This window comes from Scylla paramamosain, chromosome 34 (genome assembly GCF_035594125.1).
Source record: "Scylla paramamosain isolate STU-SP2022 chromosome 34, ASM3559412v1, whole genome shotgun sequence".
Classification (NCBI taxonomy): Eukaryota; Metazoa; Arthropoda; class Malacostraca; order Decapoda; family Portunidae; genus Scylla; species Scylla paramamosain.
In genome coordinates this window covers 14,599,504-14,624,243 of record NC_087184.1, presented here as the reverse complement: position 1 = coordinate 14,624,243, position 24,740 = coordinate 14,599,504, and the positions used below count along the sequence as shown (strand labels likewise).

The window sequence follows — 24,740 nt, the reverse complement described above, 5'->3', positions numbered from 1 at the left end:
CAATTCCTTTTACCACGAGCCGCCACTGCTCTCATAGTTACCTCCTTTCCTTTCTCTTCTGATTAAATTATCTAATATTTCCTGAGTATACTGGTTCTTCTTATATTGGCTTATGAACCAGAGATCACAGTATTTCAAGTGTAATTCCCTGTGTATTTTTAGCAAGTTAATAACGTCTGTGATTCAAACTTTACTTCGAAATTAATGAAAAAAAAAAAAAGCATTATCACAAGTCTTAGGTGGGGCAAGGTGGCGGATGACAGGTGGTCTTTGGTGGTGGCTACTCTATCAAGCTAATCAAGTTTGAATTTACGCTCCTGTTGCTTCCATAAACATAAAAAAATAAAGTAGAAAAATACTAAACTAGGGAAAGTTTAAGTATGGGGCCTTTAAAGCAAAGACCGTCAAAATAGGAAGCAAAATTTAAACACGAAATGAGACATAAACCCAGTAAAACTCTTAAACCAACATATAAAAATTAAAGAAAACAAATAAAAATTAAACAAATTTATCTTAAAACACCAGAAAATAGCAAAAAAACACGACCTAGAGTCAAAAAACAAGCCGAGGAGGCGTGGTAAAATGGCGGTAGGGCGGCAGCAAATCGGTCAGCTGGTGGGTGGAGGCAATATGGCGGTGTCGGTAGGGGGAGGAACATCACATAGCACTCACTCGCAGTCCTTCCAACGCAATGGCAGATTCCCGCGAGCCTCCCCCTCTCTTCAACGATGACAAGGAGGACGACAATGACGACCTCTTCTCCTCGGCGGTCCAGGTGAGTCTTGGGAACCAATTAACATCTGTATTTACCTATTATTCTCTGAACCTTAAATTTCTGGTGGTATTTTTTAAAGATTTTTTGTTTTTCTAATTTAGATTTTTATATTTTTGTTAGTGTTCTTATTGGGGCAGTCCAGGTGGGGCGTGGGAACCAATTAACACCTAATTTTACCTGTTACTTTCAGAAATTTGACATTTTCTCTAGTTCTAAGATTTTTTTTCGTTTTTCATGTTTTCTTTATTTATTTGTTTCCTTGTGTCAGGTGAGGCGTGGGAACCCATTAACACCTGTATTTGCCTGCCAGTCTCTTCCCCTTTCAATTTTCGTGGGGTGTTTAAATTTGTTTTGTTTTCTCATGGGTTTTGTTTCTATTTTCATGTTGGAGGGGAGGGAGAAAGGGGAGAAACGCTGGCGAGTTTATTTATTTATTTAATTTTGTGTATGTGTGTATGTGTATTTGTAGTTTGCATCCTTTGTTTTTGTTTTTTTTCCAGGATATCTATTTTTTTTTTTTCTGTGAGTTTTGGTTGATTTTATTTATGCTGAGTGCTCATGTAAAGGGTAGAGTGGTTTAGGTTAGGTTAGCTTAAATTTAGTTAGGTTAATTTTAGTAAGGCTAGGCTACAGTGCTAGATGCCGCAATAGATTAGAGTCTCTGATAACACTTTAGTTTATCCAGATTACATTACATTTCCTCTTAATCCTCCACCAGTCCACCAGTTAAGTCAGAGACAAACACAGTATAAGCCTGTTTTATTTTTTATTTGTTTATTTAATTATTTTTCATAAGGTCACTGGCCAAGGGAAACGAAAAGAAGAAAAAAAAAAGGAAAGAAAAAATCAAGAAAATCATCAAGAACTGAAGGATAAGTGTCTTGAAGCATCCCACACTCACATTGTATCGTAATGATGTCGAGTCCTCGTTGAACAGTTTTCCCCTTAACCCTCTGAATCCAGTGACAGCTATATACTCCTATTTAGGCTGAGATTACATGCTTTTACTAAGTTTCATGAATGCTGTCTTAAAATCAGTGAGCCGCGTGTTGTGTCCAGTACAAATCTCGGTTTATAAGTATATAGTTTTGTACAATTTCAAGCTGGAATTGACTGACTTAATATGTTTCCAGAGGCCACTTGGATTTTAAGGGTTGATGTAATATTGTGTTGTCAAGGGGCCGCCGTGGGTTCGAATCCTGCCCACAATTCGAGGGTAGCAAGGGCATCCACTTGGTTAACGGTTCCCAAATGCCAATCAAAGTGCTTCATTAGGAGATGCTGTCCTCGTCCTGATATATGAGGGAAACCAGACCCAAAACTAGAAAAAAAATAAAATAAATAAATAAGTAATGTTGACAAGCTGAGGACCCTGGTGGGAAGACTCAAGGGATTTACGAAACTTTCTCTACCCTTAACACTTTCACTGGTACTGGGGACATCTTTCCTTCATCACACACCAAATTTAGACATTTCCTTCCATTCTTCAGTCACCAATTAACATTGTAAGTGATAGAAACTGGAGAATTATTCTTTAAAATTAATATTTAAATCAGCATAAGTGATTCAGCATCTTGAGATGGCCTGACCTGTAGATAGGATGCCTATAGCAATGGGAATGGAGGGATAAACACGCAGACAGGCAGACACACAGCTGGAGGCATCAGTACTTGTGTGGCTTCCCCAGGAGAGACATGTTTTGTGGGTATCATATGGGCGGTGCTGCTTACTTTAAACACACTTTATGAATACTTAAACCTGAATGCTGAGCTGACCAAGGGGAGTAGTGAGGACTGTATTCTTTAACACTTCTGCGCTGCACCTCTACTACTATCAAAGGGCTCTAGTTGAAGTGACATGGGTTTTAAAGGATGTTTTTATGGTCCTAGTGACAGATTAACAAGATTTCTACATTGTTGATGGAAGAAACACTCTTGAGAACCCAGCCATTCATCTCTTTGGCCTTTGAAAATAGTTGTAGTGAGAGAGTAAAGTGTTTCTGAATACAGGCCTTAGTGTAATGTTGCATTTAGCCAGCTAGGTGTTTGGAAGTGTTCAGAAATCTGGCTCACTGTTATATTTACCTTGTTATCATTTCATTAGGGAAAATAAAGGATGACAAGATGATGAGGATGATAAGCAACTAGAATGACTCCTTAATAGATAATGTTAGTACGACACTTTATTAATTTGAGTCATGGTGGATGATTTTACTGAACAGAATTAGAATAACAGGGAGTGAAACATTTGAAGCAGTCCATTATCCCTCTCACTGTCCAGGGTGTCTTGGATTTATGCTCTATGCTTCCACCAGGCCAGGTTATCAAGAGTGAAGGGAAGCCATAGCAGTAAGGTCTATATTAATGCAGTTTGTTACAACTGATTTGATATTTTGTTTATATATTGACTTATTATAGGGATTACTCTAATAATCTATTGCATCATGACTGCACATTTTTTGTCTCCATGTCTCTCACACACCTTTGAGTTATGCATCAAGATTAAATTATTTATTTATTTATTTTTTTGTATTCTATGTGTCAGTGTTTATAACTGATTTCAGCCTTCAGTACCTTTGTGTTAATTGTTTCCCTTTGATTTTGTGTGATGTCAGACTGATTCATGCCTTCAGTGGTCTGAGAGGCCACCTTACACTTACCTTGTGTTGGTGTGTGCATGCAGTGGTGCCCCTGGTGGCCACCAGGCTGCCTGGAGGCAGGCACTCACACCTCCTGTTCCTTGTGTTAAGACTCATCCATCATGTGTCCTGGTACGCTGCCCTCTGCCTCAAGCCTCACTACATAGTTTCTGTAGATATTGTTAGGAATTGTGCTTCCAAGCTTAATTAATTTTTTTGCTATTGGAAAAGATTATTATTCAAATTTATTTGTAAAATTCTTTATAAGATTTTTGTGGCCTAGTTATGGAAGATGTGGGAGCAAAACCATCTGGGTAGGAGGCTACCTCATGAGGTTGCTGACACACCCTCATGTAACAGCCACCCAGGTGAGGGCACGGCCCCTAACTAGGCTGCAGCAGTCTTTGTGAATTTTACAGAAATTAATTCAACGAATTATGATAATAATCTTTTCCATAAGTAGAAAGAAAGGTGTTGGCTTAGAGGCATAGTTCCTAAGAATTACTATTTCTGTCTAATTGTGTTTCTACTCAACCAGAGGCAGTGGTACATGTCCCCCTGCAGCCCACTGACTGAGAGGGTGTCATGTTTAGCCAGGCAGTTGGTGCTGCTCAGTGAAGAATGTCATGTATTGAATCACTTATGATCAACATTTTCTAGTTATGTGTGAGTGAAGCAGTGTGATCACCCACCAGTTTGTGAGTCAGCCAAGGTATAAGTTGACACCCCTGATAGCAGCCTCCCAACAATGAGGCTTTATCTCATTGTCTCTGCCTCACCCTCCCTCTGTCCTGGTGATAACCCACAGGCCACTCACTTGCCCAGGGCCTGGGCACCACTAGCCAGGCCTCCGCCCCACGGATCACGCCTCACTGCGGACCTCTTCTCTACAAACCCCGGTGCTCTCAAGGTCTCGCTGACTCGTCCCTGTGCCACCTTGACACACCTTGACCTGTGTCTTGTGTCTTGCCCTGTGCACTCACTCATCCCTAGCTTGTTGTGGCAGACGTCAGCCGTCACTCACTTGTAGAGGATTGCTGTACATTATCCGTGATTCCTTGTCAAGTTTATGATTATTCGTGTTGATTTATTCCTCCCCTCCACTAATTTGTATCTGTGTCACTGTGTTGGTAACTTATTTGCCAAGATAACCTGCCACTAATTCCTTGTCTTTAGTCCCTCACTTACTCACTCTTAGTACATTATATAGTACCTCTTTACCTCTCATCACCACCACTTACTCAATCATCTTATCTGACCTACTAGTTATTTTTTACTTCTTATAACTCACCCATTATCTTCCTGCTGAGAAGATTATATAGGTTATCTTTTTCACCTACTCACTCATTGCTTTCCTGATCATTGTTATTCTCATCTATTAACTCCTCACTTCCCTCACTCTCACTTGTCTCTCCATCCACCATTATCAAACTTTCATTTTTCTGTCAAGTGTCATCTATTAATTCCTCCCTCACCCACTCATGTCTCTCCATCCATCACCAAATCTTGCAGCCCAGCTCTTGTAAGGTGGTGACACACAGCAAGAGTGAATCATGAGTTTTTACTGTGGGTCTGAGGGTACTTAGTGTGTTGATAAAGTGTGGAGAGTGTATTGTGTGTGTGTGTGTATGTGTGTGTGTGTGTGTGTTGGGAAGACATAAGTTAATATTTTTTACTACTGTGGTCTCTTCATCAAGAGTATTTTCAAAGGCCACAGAGATGAATAGTCAGGTCCTTGTGGGAGTTTTAACTGGAAACCTAAAAAAAACACCCTTGAGAATCTGAACAACTTTCATTAGAATTTGTTGAAATGTCATGTATTCATAAAAGTACTGTTTGTTAATCTGCATAGTTATTGAACTTATTAGAAATCAAAATTGTGTTGTGCTGTATTGATATTTACAAATTCTTATTTTTTCTTAACTGAAGTTTTTTATTATTATTATTATTATTATTATTATTATTATTATTATTATTTATTTATTTTTTTCATCACTGAATGCAGCTTGCAAGTACAGAAATGGAGAAGATCACAATTGCTCTAAGTTCCATCAAGTTTTCAGGAGGCTACAGTCTTATTTTATTATTTTCCTTCACATTTTCCATTACTTTATTACCGTTGTTTTCTGATTTGTGTACTTCTTCACTTCCCGAGCAGCACAGAAGCAACGCAGCACCAGATGTTTCACTCTCTCACTGTGTTGGCGCATTTTATATATTGTCTGCACCTCTTTGTAACTCTTTGACAGTTTGCAGCGTGTCTCTCTCTCTCTCTCTCTCTCTCTCTCTCTCTCTCTCTCTCTCTCTCTCTCTCTCTCTCTCTCTCTCTCTCTCTCTCTCTCTCTCTCTCTCTCTCTCTCTCTCTCTCTCTCTCTCTGCCAATGAGCTTTGTGCATGTTATTGTGAACTTGTAGATGATGTGAAATGTATGTACTATTCACTTTTATCTCTCTTTTTCTCTCTTTCAAACAGCTGAATATTTTTGTACCTCAGTTTATAATCTCTCTCTGTCTCTCTATACATTTTTAAAAAGTCTGTAGACATTGATGTGTTTGCTCCAATGATGTATATAGTCAGTGGATGTGTCAAGACCTCCCCTCCAGTCCCTCCGTCACCCTAAATACAGACTTGTGTGGTTTGCTGCTCACTCCTCTGTATCCAGTTCTCCAATTCTTCTCGCCGACACCCTTTACCGCCTTCCACACACACTTGCATATACACACAGGCAGACCGTGAACCAGAACTTCACCTGGTCTGCCTGTCTGCCTCCCAGTCACCCACCTGTCTTGGGAGCGAGCGAGAGAGCATGACGAAGGCCTGGGCTGGTTTGGGTCTTGGTTGGCAGGGGGTGAGGGGGCACTTGGCCTTGGCTGTGTGGACTTGCAGCACTATAAGCTTGTTTATTTGTGTTTTTTTTTATGTGTTAGGGGGACAATAATTATAAAAAAAATGAGTCTTCTTGGTATGTAATTTTTGCTAGGTTATATATATTGGTGAAGGTTCGTAAATGTTCACCAGTTTATTTTTTGGGCTTTTGATGCTGCTTTTAAATAGTGAAACTTCTAGGGAGGATAAAACTTTACATGCCATTTCTAAAAGGTGGTTTATTTTGTGAAGATTCGTAATTGTTGGCTGGTTTAATTTTTGGAGGTGTTTTGGTACTCATTTTTTTAAATAGCTCAGTTTGTAGGGAGGAGGAAATATAGAGATAGGTAGAGAGTTCCAAAGCTCACTGCTATGGTCGTCCTTTTATGATATTGAGAGTTCAGTAAATGTTGTTTCCATGGACACACTCAAAAGAAAATAAAAGGTAATGTGAGATTGTGTCTTGAATTTAATAGAGGAAATATTTCTATACATACATTTAGGTTCCTTCAACAGTGCTTGCGTATATACTTCAAATATATCAATTTGAAAAACTATGCCAAAGTTGGGGTTAGTATCCAATAAAAATCACAATCATCATTAATAGAATAACCCAGATCAAAATTAGAGTTTAAAAATTTAATAATGACATGTAAGAGAAAATAATGATACTAAATAAAACAATAATGATGGGAACTATCAAAAATCTAAATTATCCACAGTAACCAATGACACTGTGACCCAGATCAATGTGGTCTAAAAAAAATTATAGTGTCACGTTAGAGAAAATGACACAGAATGAACCGAAAATGACAACTGTATAAAAATTGAAACTACCCACAATAATACCTTAAAAAAAAAGACACCGAAAAGAAAGTAAACACTAGATGATGAATAACAATGACCCCAACCTCACATAACAGGAAATAATGACACTAAATGAGATAATAAAGACAGTAAATGAAGTAACAATGATAACTGCAACCCCACACACACACACACACACACACACACACACACACACACACACACACACACACACACACACACACACACACACACACACACACACACACACACACACACACACACACACACACACACACACACACACACACACACACACACACCCACCCAGCCAGCCAGTGCCCCCCCTGCCCTGTCCTCTGCCCGCCCGGCCCGGCCACCCAGACGCCTGCATGTGGCCCGTTGTAGTAGAGGTAATGGTTGTCTTTCGCTCCGTGTTGTTACAGTCGCCAGTGAGCGAGCAGACCACCACCCCAGAAGACCAGCGCAGCCCTGAAGACCCCCTCACGCCTCCCCCACCTGCTGCCTCCCTCACCCCCGAGCCCCACAACCCCGGTACCCCTCCCGACCTGTTTGAGTCTGTGGCGGAGGGGCCGGTGGTGGTGCAGGGAGGCAGCCCCAAGCTCTCCTCCGTACCCCTAGACCTGCCTGCCGGGGGGAACGGGGGGGAAGGCAAGCAGCAGGTCAGCACTGTAGCCCACCGCCCTCTGCCTCCCTCACCCACCACCACTCCTGACATAGAACCTGCACCCATTACTGCCATTCCTAACCCTGACCCCACGTCCTGCCTCATACCTGATCTCTTACAACCTGTCCCTGATGCTGCCGCTACTAGTTCTGACCCTACTTCCTGCCTTATTCCCAGCCTAGATTTCACGCCTGATACTGTTCCTGACCCTGATGCTATTCCTGATGCTATTCCAAGTCCTGATCCTGCACCCTGTCTTATTTCTGGTCTAGATTCTGTGCCTGACACCATTCCAAGCCCTTATCCCACTCCTGACACCATTCTAAGCCCTTATTCCGCTCCTGACACCATTCCAAGCCCAGGCCCCACTCCTGACACCATTCCTGATCCTACTCCCACTCCTGACACCATTCCTAACATCATTCCCAACACCATCTCAAGCCCTAATCCCACCCCTAACACCATTCCAAGCCTTGATCCCACTCCTACCACCACTCCTGATCCCCAGTCCTCCTCTGCAGCACCGTTCCTGCCTACAACTAACTCTCAGGATCCTGATGTGAACCCCCTCAAGCAGGCCACCCCGACCCCAAGCCTCCCCAGCCTTCCTCACCCCTGCATGACCCTCCCACAGGAGCAGGAGGAACCCCAAGGCCCTGTAGAGGCAGCACTTAGCATCGAGGGAGAGGGAGAAGGGGATGTGACCTCTAGTGACCTAATTCCTGACCCAAGCTCAAACCCTGTTCCTCCTCCTGCCTTGTTGCATGACCCGCCCAATTTCCTGGGGGACACTGACACCACTGAGGTCTCGCTTGATGACGGGAAGACGAAGGTTTGGATTGCCCGGCTGCTAACTGTAACTCGCCTCCTTGTGCTGTCTTACTACTCTGTCCGTCTGTCTGTCTCGTCCCTCTTACCTTCTGTGTTGGTCTCCTCACAGCCAAGTGGTGTTAATTTATTTTATTTTATTTTTTTATGTTATGGAAGGGGGCATCATCCAAGAGCAACAAAAAAAGTGTTAAATAAAGACCCACTGAGTGTATGATTCCTGTGGAGATGTAGTTGATTAATCTGCTACACTCACTTTTTCCTCATTCACAAGTCTGCTGATTGACTGATCTCTTTATGAAAACAGTAGATCAGAGGTCTTAAAGATTGATGGAAGATGCTAAGTACAGTGAAGGTGAGATGTATTTCTAATAGTTCATTAACCTGCCAGACTCACATCCACTGTATTTACCATTTTCATTATTTGCAAGGCCTCTAATCAACTGATAATCTTGATATGAAAACAGCACATCAGAAAATTTAAGATCGATAGAAAATGCTAACTATAGTGAAGGTGAGTGCAGCAGATTACTTAACATTTGATCGTGACTATACTACTGCAGTTTGGTGGAAATGTTCTCAGTAAACATTTTCTATTACCGGGAACATTAAACCAGTAGGTGAATAAATGGCTCCCTGCAAGATTGCCTCATGGTGACGTCACTTGGCTGTGTGGGTGTCCAGGCTACAACGGAGTATTGGGATCTCTCATTGAAGGAGCAACACTAAAAACTGATGTGGAGGTTGAGGTTAGATATCATCTGTGACTGAAAAAGTAGCAGGGATTCATAAATTGTCCAGCTCAGTAAGTTAAAATTAAGGTGTTAAACAAGATGATGGTAGTGATAGTATGCCACTTCTTCTAGACAGACACTATAACAGACAGCCTTGGAAGGACTGGCATGTCTACTGCTGTTTGTTATTGTTGTGTGTGCCCTTTGCTACTTCACCTGCATCAAGTTTGTCAGTCTTGTAAACAGAAGGAGTCAGCCACAGTTTTATTACGTCATACACTGAGATGCTCCTTGCTGTGACTCGTCCTTTACTCCTCACTGTAGCTGCCTCAGTGCTTCCCTCTACACTCCATCCATGAAGATTCCTCACCAGAACACTCAAAGCTAACATCATTGGAAGGAGTTATTATTGAGGAAATCTTGTGAATGGAATATACTGGCTGTAGTATTTAAAACCTAAATACATTCTAGAGCTGTGTGATAGTATTTAAGCCTTCGCATCTTGTTCTAAACCCTTACCAAACCCACCACATCCTTCCTGATGTCCTCACAACACCCACAGCATCCTGCTTGACACAACACATGAGGAAAGACTGTAAACAACACATTGCTGTTTCATTCCTAAGCTTTCAGTGCCAGTAGTTTCATTCTGCATGGCTGGAATGTTGCATGTTTGGATTTTCCCTTTAAGTTATCTCCGGTTTGCTATTGTAGTGATGCTTACTTATGTTTTGGCTCTGCTTCGGAATATATAGGCTGGTGGTTATCGGTGAGTGACAGGAGGTGTGCGTTTATGGTTGGGTTTGCTGGCTGGCTTTTAGAGGACTGCAGTGAAGGCTGCAGCTTAACTTAGACTGACTGACTAACTGTATGAGTGTGTGGATATGAGAGCTGTCCATTCTGTGTGTGTGTGTGTGTGAGAGAGTGTGTATACCAGATGTGTGAGTGTGTGTGTGTGTGTGTGTGTGTGTGATTTCATAAGTGTATTAGTTATTTATGTTTTGTGTTTTCTTTAGTTTCATTCATATTCAAAGTTTATTTTGTGTCTCTCCTGGTTAGGTCTGTTAGTTTGTCCTTCATAATCAGAATTCATAAAATTATTCCAGGATTTTTTCAGTATCATAACATGGAAGGATGAAGGGCAGATTTTCTTGTTTATTTATTTTCTTATTTACTTAGCTCTGTCAGTTTCATCCTTCATAATCCTTCATAAGTTATTCCAGAATTTCCTACTGTGTTTCAAAATTTTTTCACAGAAGGAAGGGGAGGCAGGAAACACCCATAGCATATTTCCAGCACTGAGTTGTTGTATGTAGGTTCAGTCAATAAGCTGCAATTTTGTATATGATGTGTATAGAAACATGACAGAGCACACAACACATGCTTCAGATGTGGATCCAGGAGTCTGTTATTACCAAATTCTCTCTCTCTCTCTCTCTCTCTCTCTCTCTCTCTCTCTCTCTCTCTCTCTCTCTCTCTCTCTCTCTCTCTCTCTCTGGCCAAGGGAAAAAAACAAACAAAAAAAAATCAGGGAAGGTGTATACAAGAATCTCACTTGCGATGTTGCAGGCAAACTTTGTGGTAATTACTGGGGTAGAATGAAACTGGATCCACGTCTGAGCTGCCAGCATGAGAACGTACCAAGTCTTATGACGGTACAAAGCACAGAGATCTTTGTCTTCTTATCACTCCAGAACACTGATGCACATACCATTAGACTAAGAGCACATAGGTCATAGTGTGTAAATAAAGCACTAATTCTGCTCCTTAAGCACTGAAGAACGCAAGAGATAGCTGGAAATCACAAACTTGGAGCCTAGTGAAGATGTAATGCGCACACACACACACACACACACACACACACACACAGGAAGTATAGTTATATCTCAGATGGTCTAGAAATAGCATCAAGTGTCTACATCAGCTGAAGGTAAGACTATAAACAAATAGACAAATGGAAATTAAAATATTTGGAACAAACTTGAGGAGGTGATATTAGCAAGGAAGTGTACATCAATTAAAATTAAGACCAGATAGAAGTAGTGAGATAGGTCTGCACAGATACCATATACTGATATTCATTAAACATACACGAAAAAACATGCAAAACACATATTCTTGTACAGGTAACTCACATTACACAATACTTGGAAGTCCCTAGATTGTGTAAACTGAGAGGCACCTGTATACCAAGGCTCCAAGTTAGCAATACATACAGTGACAACATATCCATCACTCCTTCACCCCCTATCCAGCACCCTGCATCTGTTTCTCTCTCTCTCCCCTTCCTCCACCACCCCTCGCCAGCCAACATTCTTCCCTACCCCCCTTCAGGAAGTGTCCCTAGAGGAGGAAGGAGACGAACCTGATATATTTGATACCATGTCATCCCCCAAGCTGCAACTGAATCAGGTTGGTGGTGGTGGTGGTGACGGCAGCTGTGAGAGGAGAGGTGGTTCTTATGTGTACTAGTGACCCCTTGACTCTTACACTGGCCTCTCTTACAGTGGTTGTCTAAGATTATTGTTAAGTATTGGTGTGTAGGTCTGATGGTAGGGTAGTGGTGTATTGTGGTGTATATACCTCAGAGTCTTCTATCCTGTGTGTCTGTGTGCGTGTGCGTGTGTGAGAACCTTTAACTTGTATGTTCCTCTCTTTCAGTGGTTGTCTCAAATTATTATTAAGTATTGGTGTGTAGATGTCTTCCTAACAATAGGGTAGTGTTGTATTGTGATGTATGTATATGTGAGTCTCCTTGTTTGTTTATGTGAAGTATGAAGAGTTGGTGTTAAGTAATGTGTGTCTGAGTTTGTGACAGACAGAGTGATGCAAGTGTGAGCTGCACAGACTCACATGCAAGGGTTTGTGTGAAGCATCTGGCGTGCCTTGCCAAGCTTTTCCATGCTTTACTCAGAAGAACCTAACCCATCACTGAAGCCTGCTCCTGTTGTACTGAGAGAGGATTTATTGTGGTATTTACATTGGAGTGTGTGTGTGTGTGTGTGTGTGTGTGTGTGTGTGAAGGGATGCTTAGTGCTGTGTGTGTCTGTATGTCTTGTGCTATAGCCCCTAGTGGTAGCAAATGCAAGTGAATCTTAATTACAAATTTTTGAAGTTATGATTCAAATTTGCCTACTGTCCTGACATAGTTGCAAAATTTGCTTTTATGAATGAAATTATAAAAACTCTCTTTGAAAATGCTAAAAAATACAGTAAAGGGTTGTTCATGACAAATTTTTGAATTCTGAATACTTTTAAAGAAACACAACTCATTCATCAGTTGAGATTCACCTGTATTGTGTGGGTTCATTACTCTTAATTCATTGCTAGTTGAAGCACCTAAGAGGGGTTTGTTGTACGTGTATTTGTGTTAATTAGAGTGTGGCAAAAAGGTCCCATGCATATCCTGTCTTAGGTTGATCACAAAGAGTAGAGCTTATTTGATAAGGTGGTGACACTAGGCCAGTATTCGTAAACACTTTGCTTTCTCATAACCATTGTTTTCAAAGGCCACAGAGATGGTTAGCCAGTGCTTTCTTATCACCATTGTTTTCAAAGGCCACAGAGATGGTTAGCCAGGTTTTCATGAGTGTTTTTCCTATCAGTGATATAGAATCCTTACTAATCTATCACTGGAATCACAGAAATGCCATTAAAACCTGTGTAATTTAAAGCCTGTTGAATGTAGTGATGAGGCACCAAAGTGTTGAAGAATACAAGTGAGAAGTAATGGCAGTGTTTTCTGAATGGCTCGTTACAACACCCCTGACTGTTCATGTTTCTTTACCACTACCACCAAATATTCAAGTATTGCTTATGTACCCCTTTTTTTTTGTCTTCAGTATTTTTGTGGTAAATATTCAGCTATTGCTTTTGTACCACTTATTATTTCCAGTATTTTGCAGTAATTTATGTAAGGTGCTGCAATAATAGGGACATGTGTTGTTATTTGTAGTAATGGATCAGGAAAATTGGTGGCTTAGTAGAGTGGTGTAGGTTGCCACCTTCCAGCATGGTCATGTGAGGTAATAAGTGACCCTAAGGAACACCTCCCATTACTTCCTGTTGTTACTGTTAGTGTAAGTTCCTCTGCCTTATAGCCACTATTGATGTACGGTTGGGGAAACTCTAACCTGGTATAAGAAATGCATGAAAAACTGATGCATGAAAAAAAAAAAATGAAAACTGGTTAACTATCTTGACACCATAGAAAAGTGTTGATCTTCAGGTAAAAAAAAAAAAAAAAAAAAAATAACACACACACACACACACACACACACACACACACAGTTTTCCATATTCCTCACTCAGCCTTATACCAGGTTAGCGTTTTCTCAGTAATAGTACTGTATTAATTGCTTTTATTTCACCGCCCTGGACATCTTGCACCTCAGGATACGTCTGAGCCCCCAGTGCCTCCCTCCAGCATCCTACCCCCCATGGGTGCTCCCCTCACCCCCCCTGTGGTGCCCATCACCCCCACAGCCACGCCCAGCCTCACCCCAAACATCACCCCGGCTGCACCCACCCCGGTGACCCCTGTGGCTGTGGCACGCTCCAGCCCTGAGCAGGTTTGTCAGTCATGTGGTGCTGAACAAGACTCCCAACAGGTTATCTTTACTGTGTTTAATGATTAGTGAACATTCAGCCAGAGATTGTGGGAAGGCTCAGTGGCAATGTGGTTTAGGCTTAGTAACCTTGTAGTAAAGCAATAGTCAAGGTTTCTATTCACTTTGTTTACCTATGATTACATTTGTTTAGAGATGAGGGGAGGGAAAGTATGATTCAGGCAGAGTAAATCAATATTTGTGTGGCGATGAGAGGAGGGAAGGATGATTCAGGCTGAGTCAATCACTAAGCAAGGTTCCCAACACATCTCCCATAGCTTTCTTTACTTGTGATTACATTGGTTCAGGGTTGATGGGAGGGAAAACATGACTCAGGCTTAGTGATGCCTGTATATGTATAAAACAGGCTGCCAGTCCCCATAAATACTGTTAGGTGAGGTGAGGTGTTTATATTGATACTCTTCTGCACTTCTCCCAGGCACTGATCATTTAGAGTTACTATTAAAAGAATAAAAGAAAAGGAATCCAATTGTTACTTGTATTTTTCTTTCACAGCTTGTTAATTTAGTAGAAAACCCACACAGTTGATTCTCCCATAAGACCCTCAGCACCACTTTATACTTAAGATGAACTGTTTCCCTGCAAGTAAGAAAACAATGAGGTGTCATTCACAGTTCACCACAAGCTTAAAATTCTGGAACTGATCCAAAGCTTACCCTGGTGCTTCATTTAAGGTGTAGCACAAATGAAGCTTATGTCTCAAGTGTTGAGAATTTTTGGGGAGTGTCAGGTTAACCCTTTCACTGTAGTGTGCAACAATTCATGGCACTAAAAGGCAGTAGAAGCAATGTAGGGATCTTTATGGCACATTACAAGAAAGAAGGAGATGAAAAGAATAAATGTTGCAATTTCCAGCCAGTATAATGTTTGGATGTGGATGTCTCAGACTGGATAATGAAGTAGCAGTGAAAGGGTTAAGCTTGGTGCACTGCTTGGTGTGACCTGCACTGGTATAGTTAGTCACAACTCATGCAACAGACTGTGCTTATTTCCACTGTGTCTTGCATTCCTCTCTCCTGAGTCTCTCATCTACTGACTGTCTCCTTACAAAACCTGACAACTGATAGATTCGATAGATTCATAGACAATTATCATCAGTTTTAGATCATTCATTTGGCTTTTTCTTTAGGGACTGGCATGTCACTGGGTCTCTCTCTCTCTCTCTCTCTCTCTCTCTCTCTCTCTCTCTCTCTCTCTCTCTCTCTCTCTCTCTCTCTCTCTCTCTCTCTCTCTCTCTCTCTCTCTCTCTCTCTCTCTCTCTCTCTCTCTCTCTCTCTCTCTCTCTCGGCCAGTGCCCATCTTACATCAAAAAAGAAAAAGAATCAGATCAGGATTCTTCAGACTTAGGGAGGACAAGACACAGTGGAAGGGAGTATTGGAACGTTTCTTGACTTGTGAACTCTGCTGGGTTACGATACCGGGTGGGAAAGGCAATGAACAGATTTGGCTTAACGTCACCTGATTGGGGGATGATTTGAAGTAACCGCTGCACTTGAGGTATACAGCAGAGACATGGCTTTTGAACAATGCTGAATCCTTTTTTTAATTAGTAATATGGTGCACTGTATAGCTTAACAATGGGAACTAATTAGTGGTTTAGTTAATTCTTGGCAGTAGTGAAAAGTAAATCTGACACTTGTGAATCCATTAAGACATGCACTGTGTAGTTTTAACAATGGGAACTGACAGAGGTGTTTGGTGGTTCATTCTGGGCACTAGTGAGAAGTAGATCTGGCACTTGTAAATCCATTATGGCATTACCACCATCAGGAGCTGTCTTTAGGGCCCATATTCTGAAACGCTCTCCTCTCTCTCACCATAACTATTTTCAAAGCCCACAGAGGTTATCAGCTGGGTTCTCAAGAGTGATTCTGCAGTTGGTAATACAGTAATCTTCTTGATCTGTCATTGAAACCTTAAAGACACCCTTAAGAACCCATGTCACCTCAACTAGAGCCTTTTGAAATAGTGGAGGTGTGGCAGAGGTGCTTCAGAATATGATCCCAGGAGTCCCCTAGCACTAACACAGACCCTCATGACCCAGGCTGAGGGCGATGGTGGGGACGAGTTCATCCAGATCACCGTGTCCGACCCACAGAAGATTGGGGATGGCATGAGTTCCTACATGGCCTACAAGGTGACCACCAAGACCAACGTGTCCTATTTCAGGTGAGGCAAGAGATGAAGCAGCAGGAAGAGGAGTATGTGGAAGAGGAGGAGTTTGAAGACTTTGTGGAGGAGGAGAATGAGGAGTTTGAAGAGTATGTGTAGGAGGAAGAAGAGTTTGAAGAGCATGTGAAGGAAGAGGAGGAGGAGGATGAGTGTGAAGAGTATGTAGAGGAGGAGGGGGAGGACAAGCATAAGATGGAGGAGGAAGACAAACCTTAGTAAGTCTTAACCATTATCCTTTCTTTCGTCAAAAACATTAACACACACACACATGCACACACACAGGAAGAAGCACTGGAGTGTCATGAGGAGGTTCAGTGACTTCTTGGGTCTGCACCGCAAGTTGGTTGAGAAGCACCTCCACTCAGGCCGAGTCATCCCTCCCGCCCCTGAGAAGTCTGCCATTGGGACCACCAAAATCAAGGTGATGGAAGACCTCCACTTCAAACACAAACACCACTCATGTCTCAGCCTGAGTTTTCTTATCATTTAGTTTTTCATCCATCATATGAAGTGTTAAGTATAAGCTGCTATCACATAATGGAAGCTGTAAGTAGCAGATATCACTCCTTATTCCAAGTTTCCATATTATTTTTTCTACTCATTTAATTTTTCTGTCCATTGTATGAAGTATTAAGTAGAAGCTGTGAGTGGTGAGTAGCAGTAAACTAAATTGAACTGTTGTAGAAAGTAAACTACCACAGAAAATTCCACTTCCTTTTTTTTTTATCTTCTTTTCACCTCCTTTACACTACTTTTTTACCACCTGTTCATCTCCTTCACACCAATTTCCCACACTTCACTGCCATTTCACACCAACAGCTGGGCAGTGACAAGAATGCTGACTCTGGCTCTCTGGACTTCATTGAGAGGCGTCGGGCAGCCCTGGAACGCTACATGAACCGGACCAGCACCCACCCCACCCTGCGTGCTGACCCTGACTTCCGGGAGTTCGTCGAGCTGGGTGGGTGGCCGGAGTGGCAGTGGAACTCAGGAATTTCAGGAGTAGTTTTTAAAAGAGCAGAAAGTCAGTGTTTTGGGGTGGGTGGCTGGAGTGACGATGCTAGAGTCAAGAATTTCAGGAGTAGCTTTTTAGTGTTTGAAAGGGTAGTAATTAATTGCTTTTTAAAGAAGCAGTAAAGATTTTTTTTTTGCTGGAGTGACAGTCAAGTGAGTTTGTTTTAGAGTGTTAAGTAAGGTCTTTTTGTGGGGGGTAACAGGATGGATTTTAGAAGGAGCAACAATTAAATGTTCTTGAGACAGTGGCAGTTATGCATACTTTTAGATTTTGGTGTGCAGTGTGGTTGTTCACAAGACTGTGTGTATGTTTGTGTGGTGCTTTGTCTGGGCCACCTCGTGTGGTAATGGCGGCCTGCTATATAAATTAATAGATTTCTAAATAGTGGTTGCTGCCTTTAGCCAACCTCCCTTTCACATGACAAAATAAATCAATGTGTTCTTGAAATTCCCTAGGTCATGAGGAAGCAATTTTGGTAATTCAGTAAAATGTTGCTTTAAAATAATAGGAAAAAAATAATGAAAGAAAAGAGAAGTCAAGGAGAGAAGAGAAGAACAATGAGGGAGAGAACCATCAAGGAAGTTCCATCAGATGAAGGCATCTTCTTGACAACAACCCGAGTCACTGTTTGCACCCACAGATGCCGAGCTGCCCCGCGCCACACAGACGTCAGCACTGAGCAGTGCTGGTGTGCTGCGTCTGCTCAATCGAGTCGGGGAGACAGTCAACAAGATGACCTTCAAGATGGATGAGAGTGACCAGGTGGGTGTGCCTCTATACTGGCCATTTTAACCTTCCTTGGGTCACTTGTGCCTTTTGTCTTGTGGTCTTTTTCCCTCCTGTCACTTCTTGAATTTTTGGAATCTTTGCATCAGTTTCCTTTACATTATAGCCATGTCTTTATTGTTATATATACTTTATTTGCATTTCTTAGTCTTCTCTTTATCTTTAGCATTGTGTTTTCTCTCTCATTTGCCTCCTCTTAAGTTGAGTATCTATATGCCAGCCCCAAGTGTACACATTCTCAAATATTTAAGATTTTTACTAGATTAATTTTTTACTTGGTACTTGCGGATGTGATATACAAATTTTTATCTCCTAAACATAATCATGCAGCATTGTCTATGTGAGTGTCTTAGAATTGCTGATGTGGGTGTGCTTGCTTGTCTGTATGAGTGAGAAATCAGTGTATGTGTGTGAGTTTGTTTAGATGGGAGTGTGGGCATGTGAGTATGTACAAGTATGGACAAGTATGGGAAGGTGTGGTGAGTGCCTCATGTGGTGCCTCGGTTAACACACACGAGACATCAATGTACACTCCCGTAATTCCCCTTCAGCACTAAGATTGACTCACAGACATGAATGCGTCCTGTAAGTAAAATCACCCAACTTGCCACTCACTCATTCGCTCATCCCTAAACGCAATACGAGCACCTCACACAGAAAACAGAGAGGAGAACATGGAACCCCAGACTAGGACCTGAGTAAGTTACTTGCTGGGTTGGCTCATGTGAAGATCAGCCTTTACCTATTTTTTGGTGTGGGGTTTTAGGTTACATTAGATCAGGCCCCCCCAAAAATAGATGTTATATTAGGTTAAGGTTAATTGCAGTGAATAATTCTAATAAATACATATTCTATTAACTAAAAAATTTAAGACCATTGCAGTAGATTTAAGTTGGGTTACCTCATCTAATCTAATTTTTCCTATCCCAGCCTAAACTAACCTAACCTTACCTCTCCTAATCTTACCTATCCCAACCTAACTTCTAACCTTACTTGCCCCAGTCAAACCTAACCTAGCCCCTCATTCTGCAACATTCTGCATCCCTCACCACAATCATTTTCAAAGGCCACAGAGATGATTGACCAGGTCCTCAAGAGTGTTTCCCCTGTTAATGGTGTAAAAACCTTGCTAATTGGTCACCACAGCCATAAAAACAACCTTAAAGACCCACTTAAGTTCAACTAGAGCCCTTTGAATGTTGCCAGGGTGCAACGCAGAACTGTTTCAGAATGTGATCCCTAATCCAACCCCCCAAAAAAAGCCACAATGACTGATCTTCACATGATCCACTGGGCTTTTTTCTGACAGCTGACCTGGCCTTGTGTGTCATGTTGAAGCACCTGCAAGCCCTGTACTGCTCCCCCACCACCCTCTCTTACTCCCCTTCTAAGCTAAGGCCTGGCCACTGTGTCTTTATTTTGATCTCTGTGTTAAGTTGCACTTTTTCTGCCTCTCTCACATGCTTCCAGGCGGAGGGACAGGTAATGTGCGTGTGTGTGTGTGTGTGTGTGTATGAAGTGTATGTGGGTATGTGTGTATTGATATAAATGTAACAGGAATGACATCTGAAATGTTTATTAGTGTGTGTGTGTGTGTGTGTGTGTGTGTGTAAATCTGTTTGTGAGTATATTCTTGTGTTTGAGAGTTTATATTTAATCGACATGTATATTTAAGTATTATTGTAGCTTCATGCAATATATATAGCAGAAAACATTATTGTACTATCTATTTAGCCATTTTCTTGTCATGAGCCACCTCTCAGGCTTGCACAAATTATATCTACACAACTTTATTCATTGGTAATCATCACTTTAGTTTTCATAAAGGGATTATCTCTAGTTTCAACCCATAATTCACCAAGTTTTATATAACATCTTTATTTTTTTCACAAATCATCACAATAATACCCCAGTGTCACTAGTTTTCATGATTATAACCTTTAGTTTGTTTGTTATCTCAGAAATTTTCATAGATAACATATATACTAGTTTTTAGTTCATGAATAATCATCACCACAATATTCCAACATCACTCTAGTTTTCATTATTATAACCTTTATTTTCTACACTTAATCTCAGAAACTTCAACAGATGACATACGTACTAGTTTAATAATCACCATAATAATTTACCATAGAAACTTCAACAGATGACATACGTACTAGTTTAATAATCACCATAATAATTTACCATAGAAACTTCAACAGATGACATACGTACTAGTTTAATAATCACCATAATAATTTACCATATTAGCTACTGTGCTAATCCATGCTTTCAAGTTTACCATCTCCTTAACTCAGTACTGTGCTAACTCATGCCTTCAGGATACCATGTCATCAGTACTGTTAATTCATGCCTTCAGTTAACCATGTCATTAACTCTTTATCTTGCCAACCCATGCCTTCAGTGGTTTGAGGAGAGGACCCAGCAGATTGAAAGCCTTGATGCCCAGCTGAGGAAATTACACGCATCGATGGAAAGACTTGTCAACTACAGGAGGGAGCTGGCCCTGAGCACTGCAGCATTCGCCAAGGCCACTGCTGTGCTGAGTAGTGTGGAGGAGCATTCATCACTGAGTCGAGCCCTCCACCAGCTGTCTGAGTCCACTGAAAGGACACAGACCATACACCATGCCCAGGTATATAATTTTTGTTGTTTTCACATTGATTACAATCTTCCTCTTCATTTATTTCTCTTCCTTCCCTCTTGTGTGTTTCTTGTGTGTTTCCTTCCTGCATATTCACACTGAAAGGATACAAACTACTATGCCCAGGTAACCTTTTTCCTCGTGTCTTCTTCCCTTTCTGCTTGTTTATTTCTCTTGTTTCTCTCTTTTATGTTTTATTGCCTTCTTTCCTTCTTGCATATTTCACTTGCCTTTTTTCCTTACAACTATCCCATCTTTTTTTCTTTTCCTTTATTTTTCTCCTAGTTTTCTTTATCATTATTCACTACTCTTTTCTCCTTTCCTCCCTCAGTTTTCTGTTATTTTTTTGTTCTTTTCATCTTTTTTCCTCTGGTTTTCTCCACATTCTATACTCTCCCTTCCTCTTTTTCTCCAAGGTATTTTTTCTTTGATGTCATGGAGTCTTATCACCACCTTCCCTTTTGCTCCTCCAGGCTGATGCTGACTTTTATGTGCTGAGTGAGAATACCAAAGACTACATTCAACTCATCTCAGCAGTTAAGGTGAGTGGCTGTGAAATGTGTGCACACGTAGTTCAAGGTTGAAATAGATTGAAAAAAGAGATAGGAAGGAATTGGTTCTCAAATAGAGTGGAAGATGAATGGAATAGACTTAGAAATCAGGTTGTTAGTCATTTGGAAGCTTTAAAAGATGATTTGACAAATTTATGGATGAGAATAATAGATGGAAATAGGTAGGCATGTTTAATACGGGGACTGCCATGTGTAGGCCTGATGGCTTCTTGCAGCTTCCCTTATTTTCTTATGTTCTTATTCATATGACATTTGTCAGAAGGCAGTTTCATTTTCAGACATCTTATTTAGAGTATACTACTGTAATTTTTTGAGGGGACTGCCTGGACAATCATAGTAGTACATTTTGTTCAAGAATCATAGACTCATAATGATTACAATACATCAGACTCAGTGAAATGTCAAGATATAAGCAGATGGTCCACATAACTTGTTGTTGTATGCTGAAAATACATGAAACCAAATGAAGCAATGAGTCATATAATTTGCACCACCTTCAGAACATTCTTTCACGAGAAAATGAAGACTGTACAAAGTGTCTAAATATAAATAGATAGCCCATGTAACAGGTGGTTGAATGCAGAAAATAGAAGCAAATGAGGCAGTGATTCATGTAATTCACTCCACCCTCAGGACGTTTTCCACGAAAGAGTGAAGACATTCCAGACGTGGCAGCATGCACAGATCACGCTGGCCAAGAAGCGTGAGGCCAAAGCCAAGGCAGAGCTGGCCGGCCGCATGGACAAGGTGCAGCAGGCCCAGGAAGAGGTGACTGAGGTATGCCACTTCCTCCTTACATCCTTACATCATAAATCAGGCAATCAAAAGAGGCTCCAAGTGGGAGGCAAACTGTTATCTTTTGGCAATAAATCCAATCAGTCAATCAGTCAAGAGGAGCTTAAGTTGCTGTCTTGCTCTGCAGTGGGAAGGAAAGGTGGAGCGCAGCCAGGAGGAGTTTGAACGCATCTCCCGTGCCATCAAGAAGGAGATGGAGCAGTTTGACGTGATGCGTGTCAAGGACTTCAGGGACATGGTCATCAAGTACCTGGAGGACCTCATGACCTCACAGCAGCAGGTGGGTTTCTCATGCTGTGGCTCTTGTTCTCCTGTGATTCCACTAAAGGTTCATGTGGTCTTAAAGTGAGGCAGTGAGGTGCTCTGAAAGAAAAGAACTAGGTACTTTTTATCTTTAGTACTGTGGAAGAAAGGGACAGAGGGCTTTCATCCTCCAGCACTGTAGAAGAGACAGGGTGCTTTCATCTTCAAATAATGTAAAAGATTATGACAAGGTATTTTTATCTCCCAGTACTGTAGAAGTAAAGTGCAGGGTACTTTCATCTTCTAATACTGTAGAAGATAATAACAGTGCTTTCCATCTTTAAATTCTGCAGAAATAGGAAAAAGGAGAGTGGGTTGTCTTCTTGATATGTGGTAATATATGTGTACTGGTGGTGAGTGGATCTGTAGCTATGGATTTGAAAGGGAGTGGATAGATTGATTGAGCAGTGCTGTATATTCACTTCATTTCTGTGTGTATGTAACTTCTCCTTGACTAAGTACAAAAAAATGTATGTGCTGTATTATATGGGTCTGCTGGTCTTTTGTGGTCTCTTTTACTATATTTTACGTTGTTACAAGAAGGTACAATCTTGTGTATCCTCCTTTGTGTGCTCTCAGATCATCAAGGTGTGGGAGACGTTTATCCCGGAAGCCAAGGCCATCTCGTAAAGAGCTGCCGGGTGCCAGGGGAGAGCGACAGGTGTGTGCTTGTGTTGGCTGTTCCCCCAGTCCATTCTCAAGCCTGGGGGGAGCCTCCTTCACCTCCAGGACCAGGGCTCGGCTGTGACGAGGTGGCACCATCAGCATTCCTGAGGCAGCATCACGGGCCGCACTGATTAGCCATCTGTCTTCAGTTATGGATACGTCTTGCATTCCCAGCTTGCGTGACTACAGCTGTTGTCATCATTATTATTATTACTACTATTGTTTTATCATTATGTTATTGACAAAGTTTTATATATTGTAATTCCGATCATATCCTGTAGACTAGTGTTTGTACATTTTGGTGCACCTTTGACTGATGGATGAGTGAAATTTGCATTGATTTAGGGCTCTATGTGGTCAAGAACAGGTGTATTTTGTTACCTGGCACCTCGGCACTGACTTGGTATAAATATATAGCCCATGTTTTGTATAAATTTATCAATGGGGCTGGCATGTACCCAATTACCCAGAGATTATTGTGTAGGGAGTATTGAGTAAGGCCAAAGAAAATAGAGGGCTACTGAGGTGCATCTGCTGCATCTGGTGGATAGCAACTTGAAACACAACACTGAAGTCAGCCATTGGGACGCTCTGCCCACCCCACCGCTACAGAATGTTAGGTCATAAAGGTTTGGAATGGTTGAGATAGGATCTGACCAGAAAGAATTACTGTTATGGACTATTTTCCACTGAATTATCTACTATTATCTTCTCCACAAAGTGACTATCAGTTCTTTTTTCAGTCTGTTTATTCAGTTGTATTATTGCAGTTGTATTTTGCATGCTTTATTTCTTGAAAAAAATTTTATTCTCACAAAGGATCAATTGCTATGTAAAAAAAAAAGTAAATTTGGGTTTGATTCTGTATTTGATTAGTATTACAGATATCAGATAAAACACTTGCTTTAATATGCTTATGTACATCAATGGAGCCTTCTGTGGAATGTTACAGCATTATTTAGTTAATTTTCAAATACTGTTGTTTTGAAGCTGCTCTTCAGTTGAACAGTATTGTTAAGGATTTCTGGTAAGCTGTTTTAAGAATCAGTAATGTTGAAATATAGTTTAGTTTCTCTTTCCAGCTTCACTCACCAACATCATCCCAGAGATAAGAGGTTGTAGAAGTTTAAAAGCTTTCCTGTATTAACTGAAGATAAGGTCTTGAAAGATTATGGTGGGACTTTATAATTGTTATGGCCTCAAATCGTGGGGACTGTACCTCAGACTTCCACATCTTGGTTTGGTCTCTGGCTAGGGAATGTCATGACAAAAAAACTTATCCTGGGAGATTACACTAGAATTTGTTGATTGTTATGGTCTAAACATCTTCAAGACCATACTTTAAACCTCCACCTCTGGGTTCAATCTTCATCAAAGGCATGTCATAACTAAAAACTTATCCCACCTTGAGACCAGTGTCTTCTTGTTTGTGTGAAGGGATTTCAACACATGCCCCTCAGAAGAGAGGATGGAACCCTTGGAAATTGAACATCTTTAGAGGTAGTTCCTATAAAAAAGCTTAAAACCCACTTTCCCTACCATCCTAACTGATATGATAATAGCCTTTAAACAGGACAGAACCCTTAAAATAGAGGACATCTGGAAATGCAAGAGAAGGTTAATGAAAAATGGATAACCCTAAAAAATAGACAAAAGAGCAGCAAGTCCATATAAACTGAAAATGAAGCTCTTAAAATAGGGCATCCTGCAAGATGCAGTAGACACCTGCCGAAACGATAATTACTCCCAGTGGGGTCTAAAGCACTGTTCAGGGGGTGCTGTGAACTTATCGTTAAACCCAGCTGTGACCTCACTGAA

General features: G+C 41.2%; 1 protein-coding gene across 22 annotated transcripts; it reads left to right on the top strand.

Moving 5' to 3' along the window:
• The first annotated feature begins 611 nt into the window (after positions 1-611).
• LOC135090243 (sorting nexin-2-like) lies at positions 612-23,985 on the top strand. 22 transcript variants are annotated; one of them, XM_063986785.1, is made up of 14 exons: positions 614-775; positions 7,532-7,768; positions 8,408-8,605; positions 11,670-11,747; positions 13,730-13,906; positions 16,008-16,132; positions 16,418-16,556; positions 16,955-17,096; positions 17,791-17,912; positions 20,347-20,577; positions 21,060-21,128; positions 21,792-21,935; positions 22,081-22,233; positions 22,836-23,985. In XM_063986785.1, exons 1-14 carry the CDS (start codon positions 692-694, stop codon positions 22,884-22,886), a joined length of 1,950 nt encoding a protein of 649 aa, XP_063842855.1. In that variant the 5' UTR covers positions 614-691; the 3' UTR covers positions 22,887-23,985. The 22 variants fall into 22 exon arrangements, with proteins under 22 accessions (XP_063842875.1, XP_063842855.1, XP_063842854.1 ...); XM_063986784.1 differs by having other exon boundaries at positions 11,643-11,747; XM_063986783.1 differs by lacking the exon at positions 614-775 and adding an exon at positions 4,147-4,323.
• Positions 23,986-24,740: the final 755 nt, after the last annotated feature.

What these genes read in the sequence shown, in the direction of transcription:
- LOC135090243 (XM_063986780.1), top strand. Translation starts at nt 4,162, where the DNA reads ATGAGGCTTTATCTCATTGTCTCTGCCTCACCCTCCCTCTGTCCTGGT. An exon ending in GGGGGGAAGGCAAGCAGCAG is followed by an intron (nt 7,769 to 8,407) that starts GTCAGCACTGTA and finishes ACCCTCCCACAG; the next exon opens with GAGCAGGAGGAACCCCAAGG. An exon ending in CCAAGCTGCAACTGAATCAG is followed by an intron (nt 11,748 to 13,729) that starts GTTGGTGGTGGT and finishes CTTGCACCTCAG; the next exon opens with GATACGTCTGAGCCCCCAGT.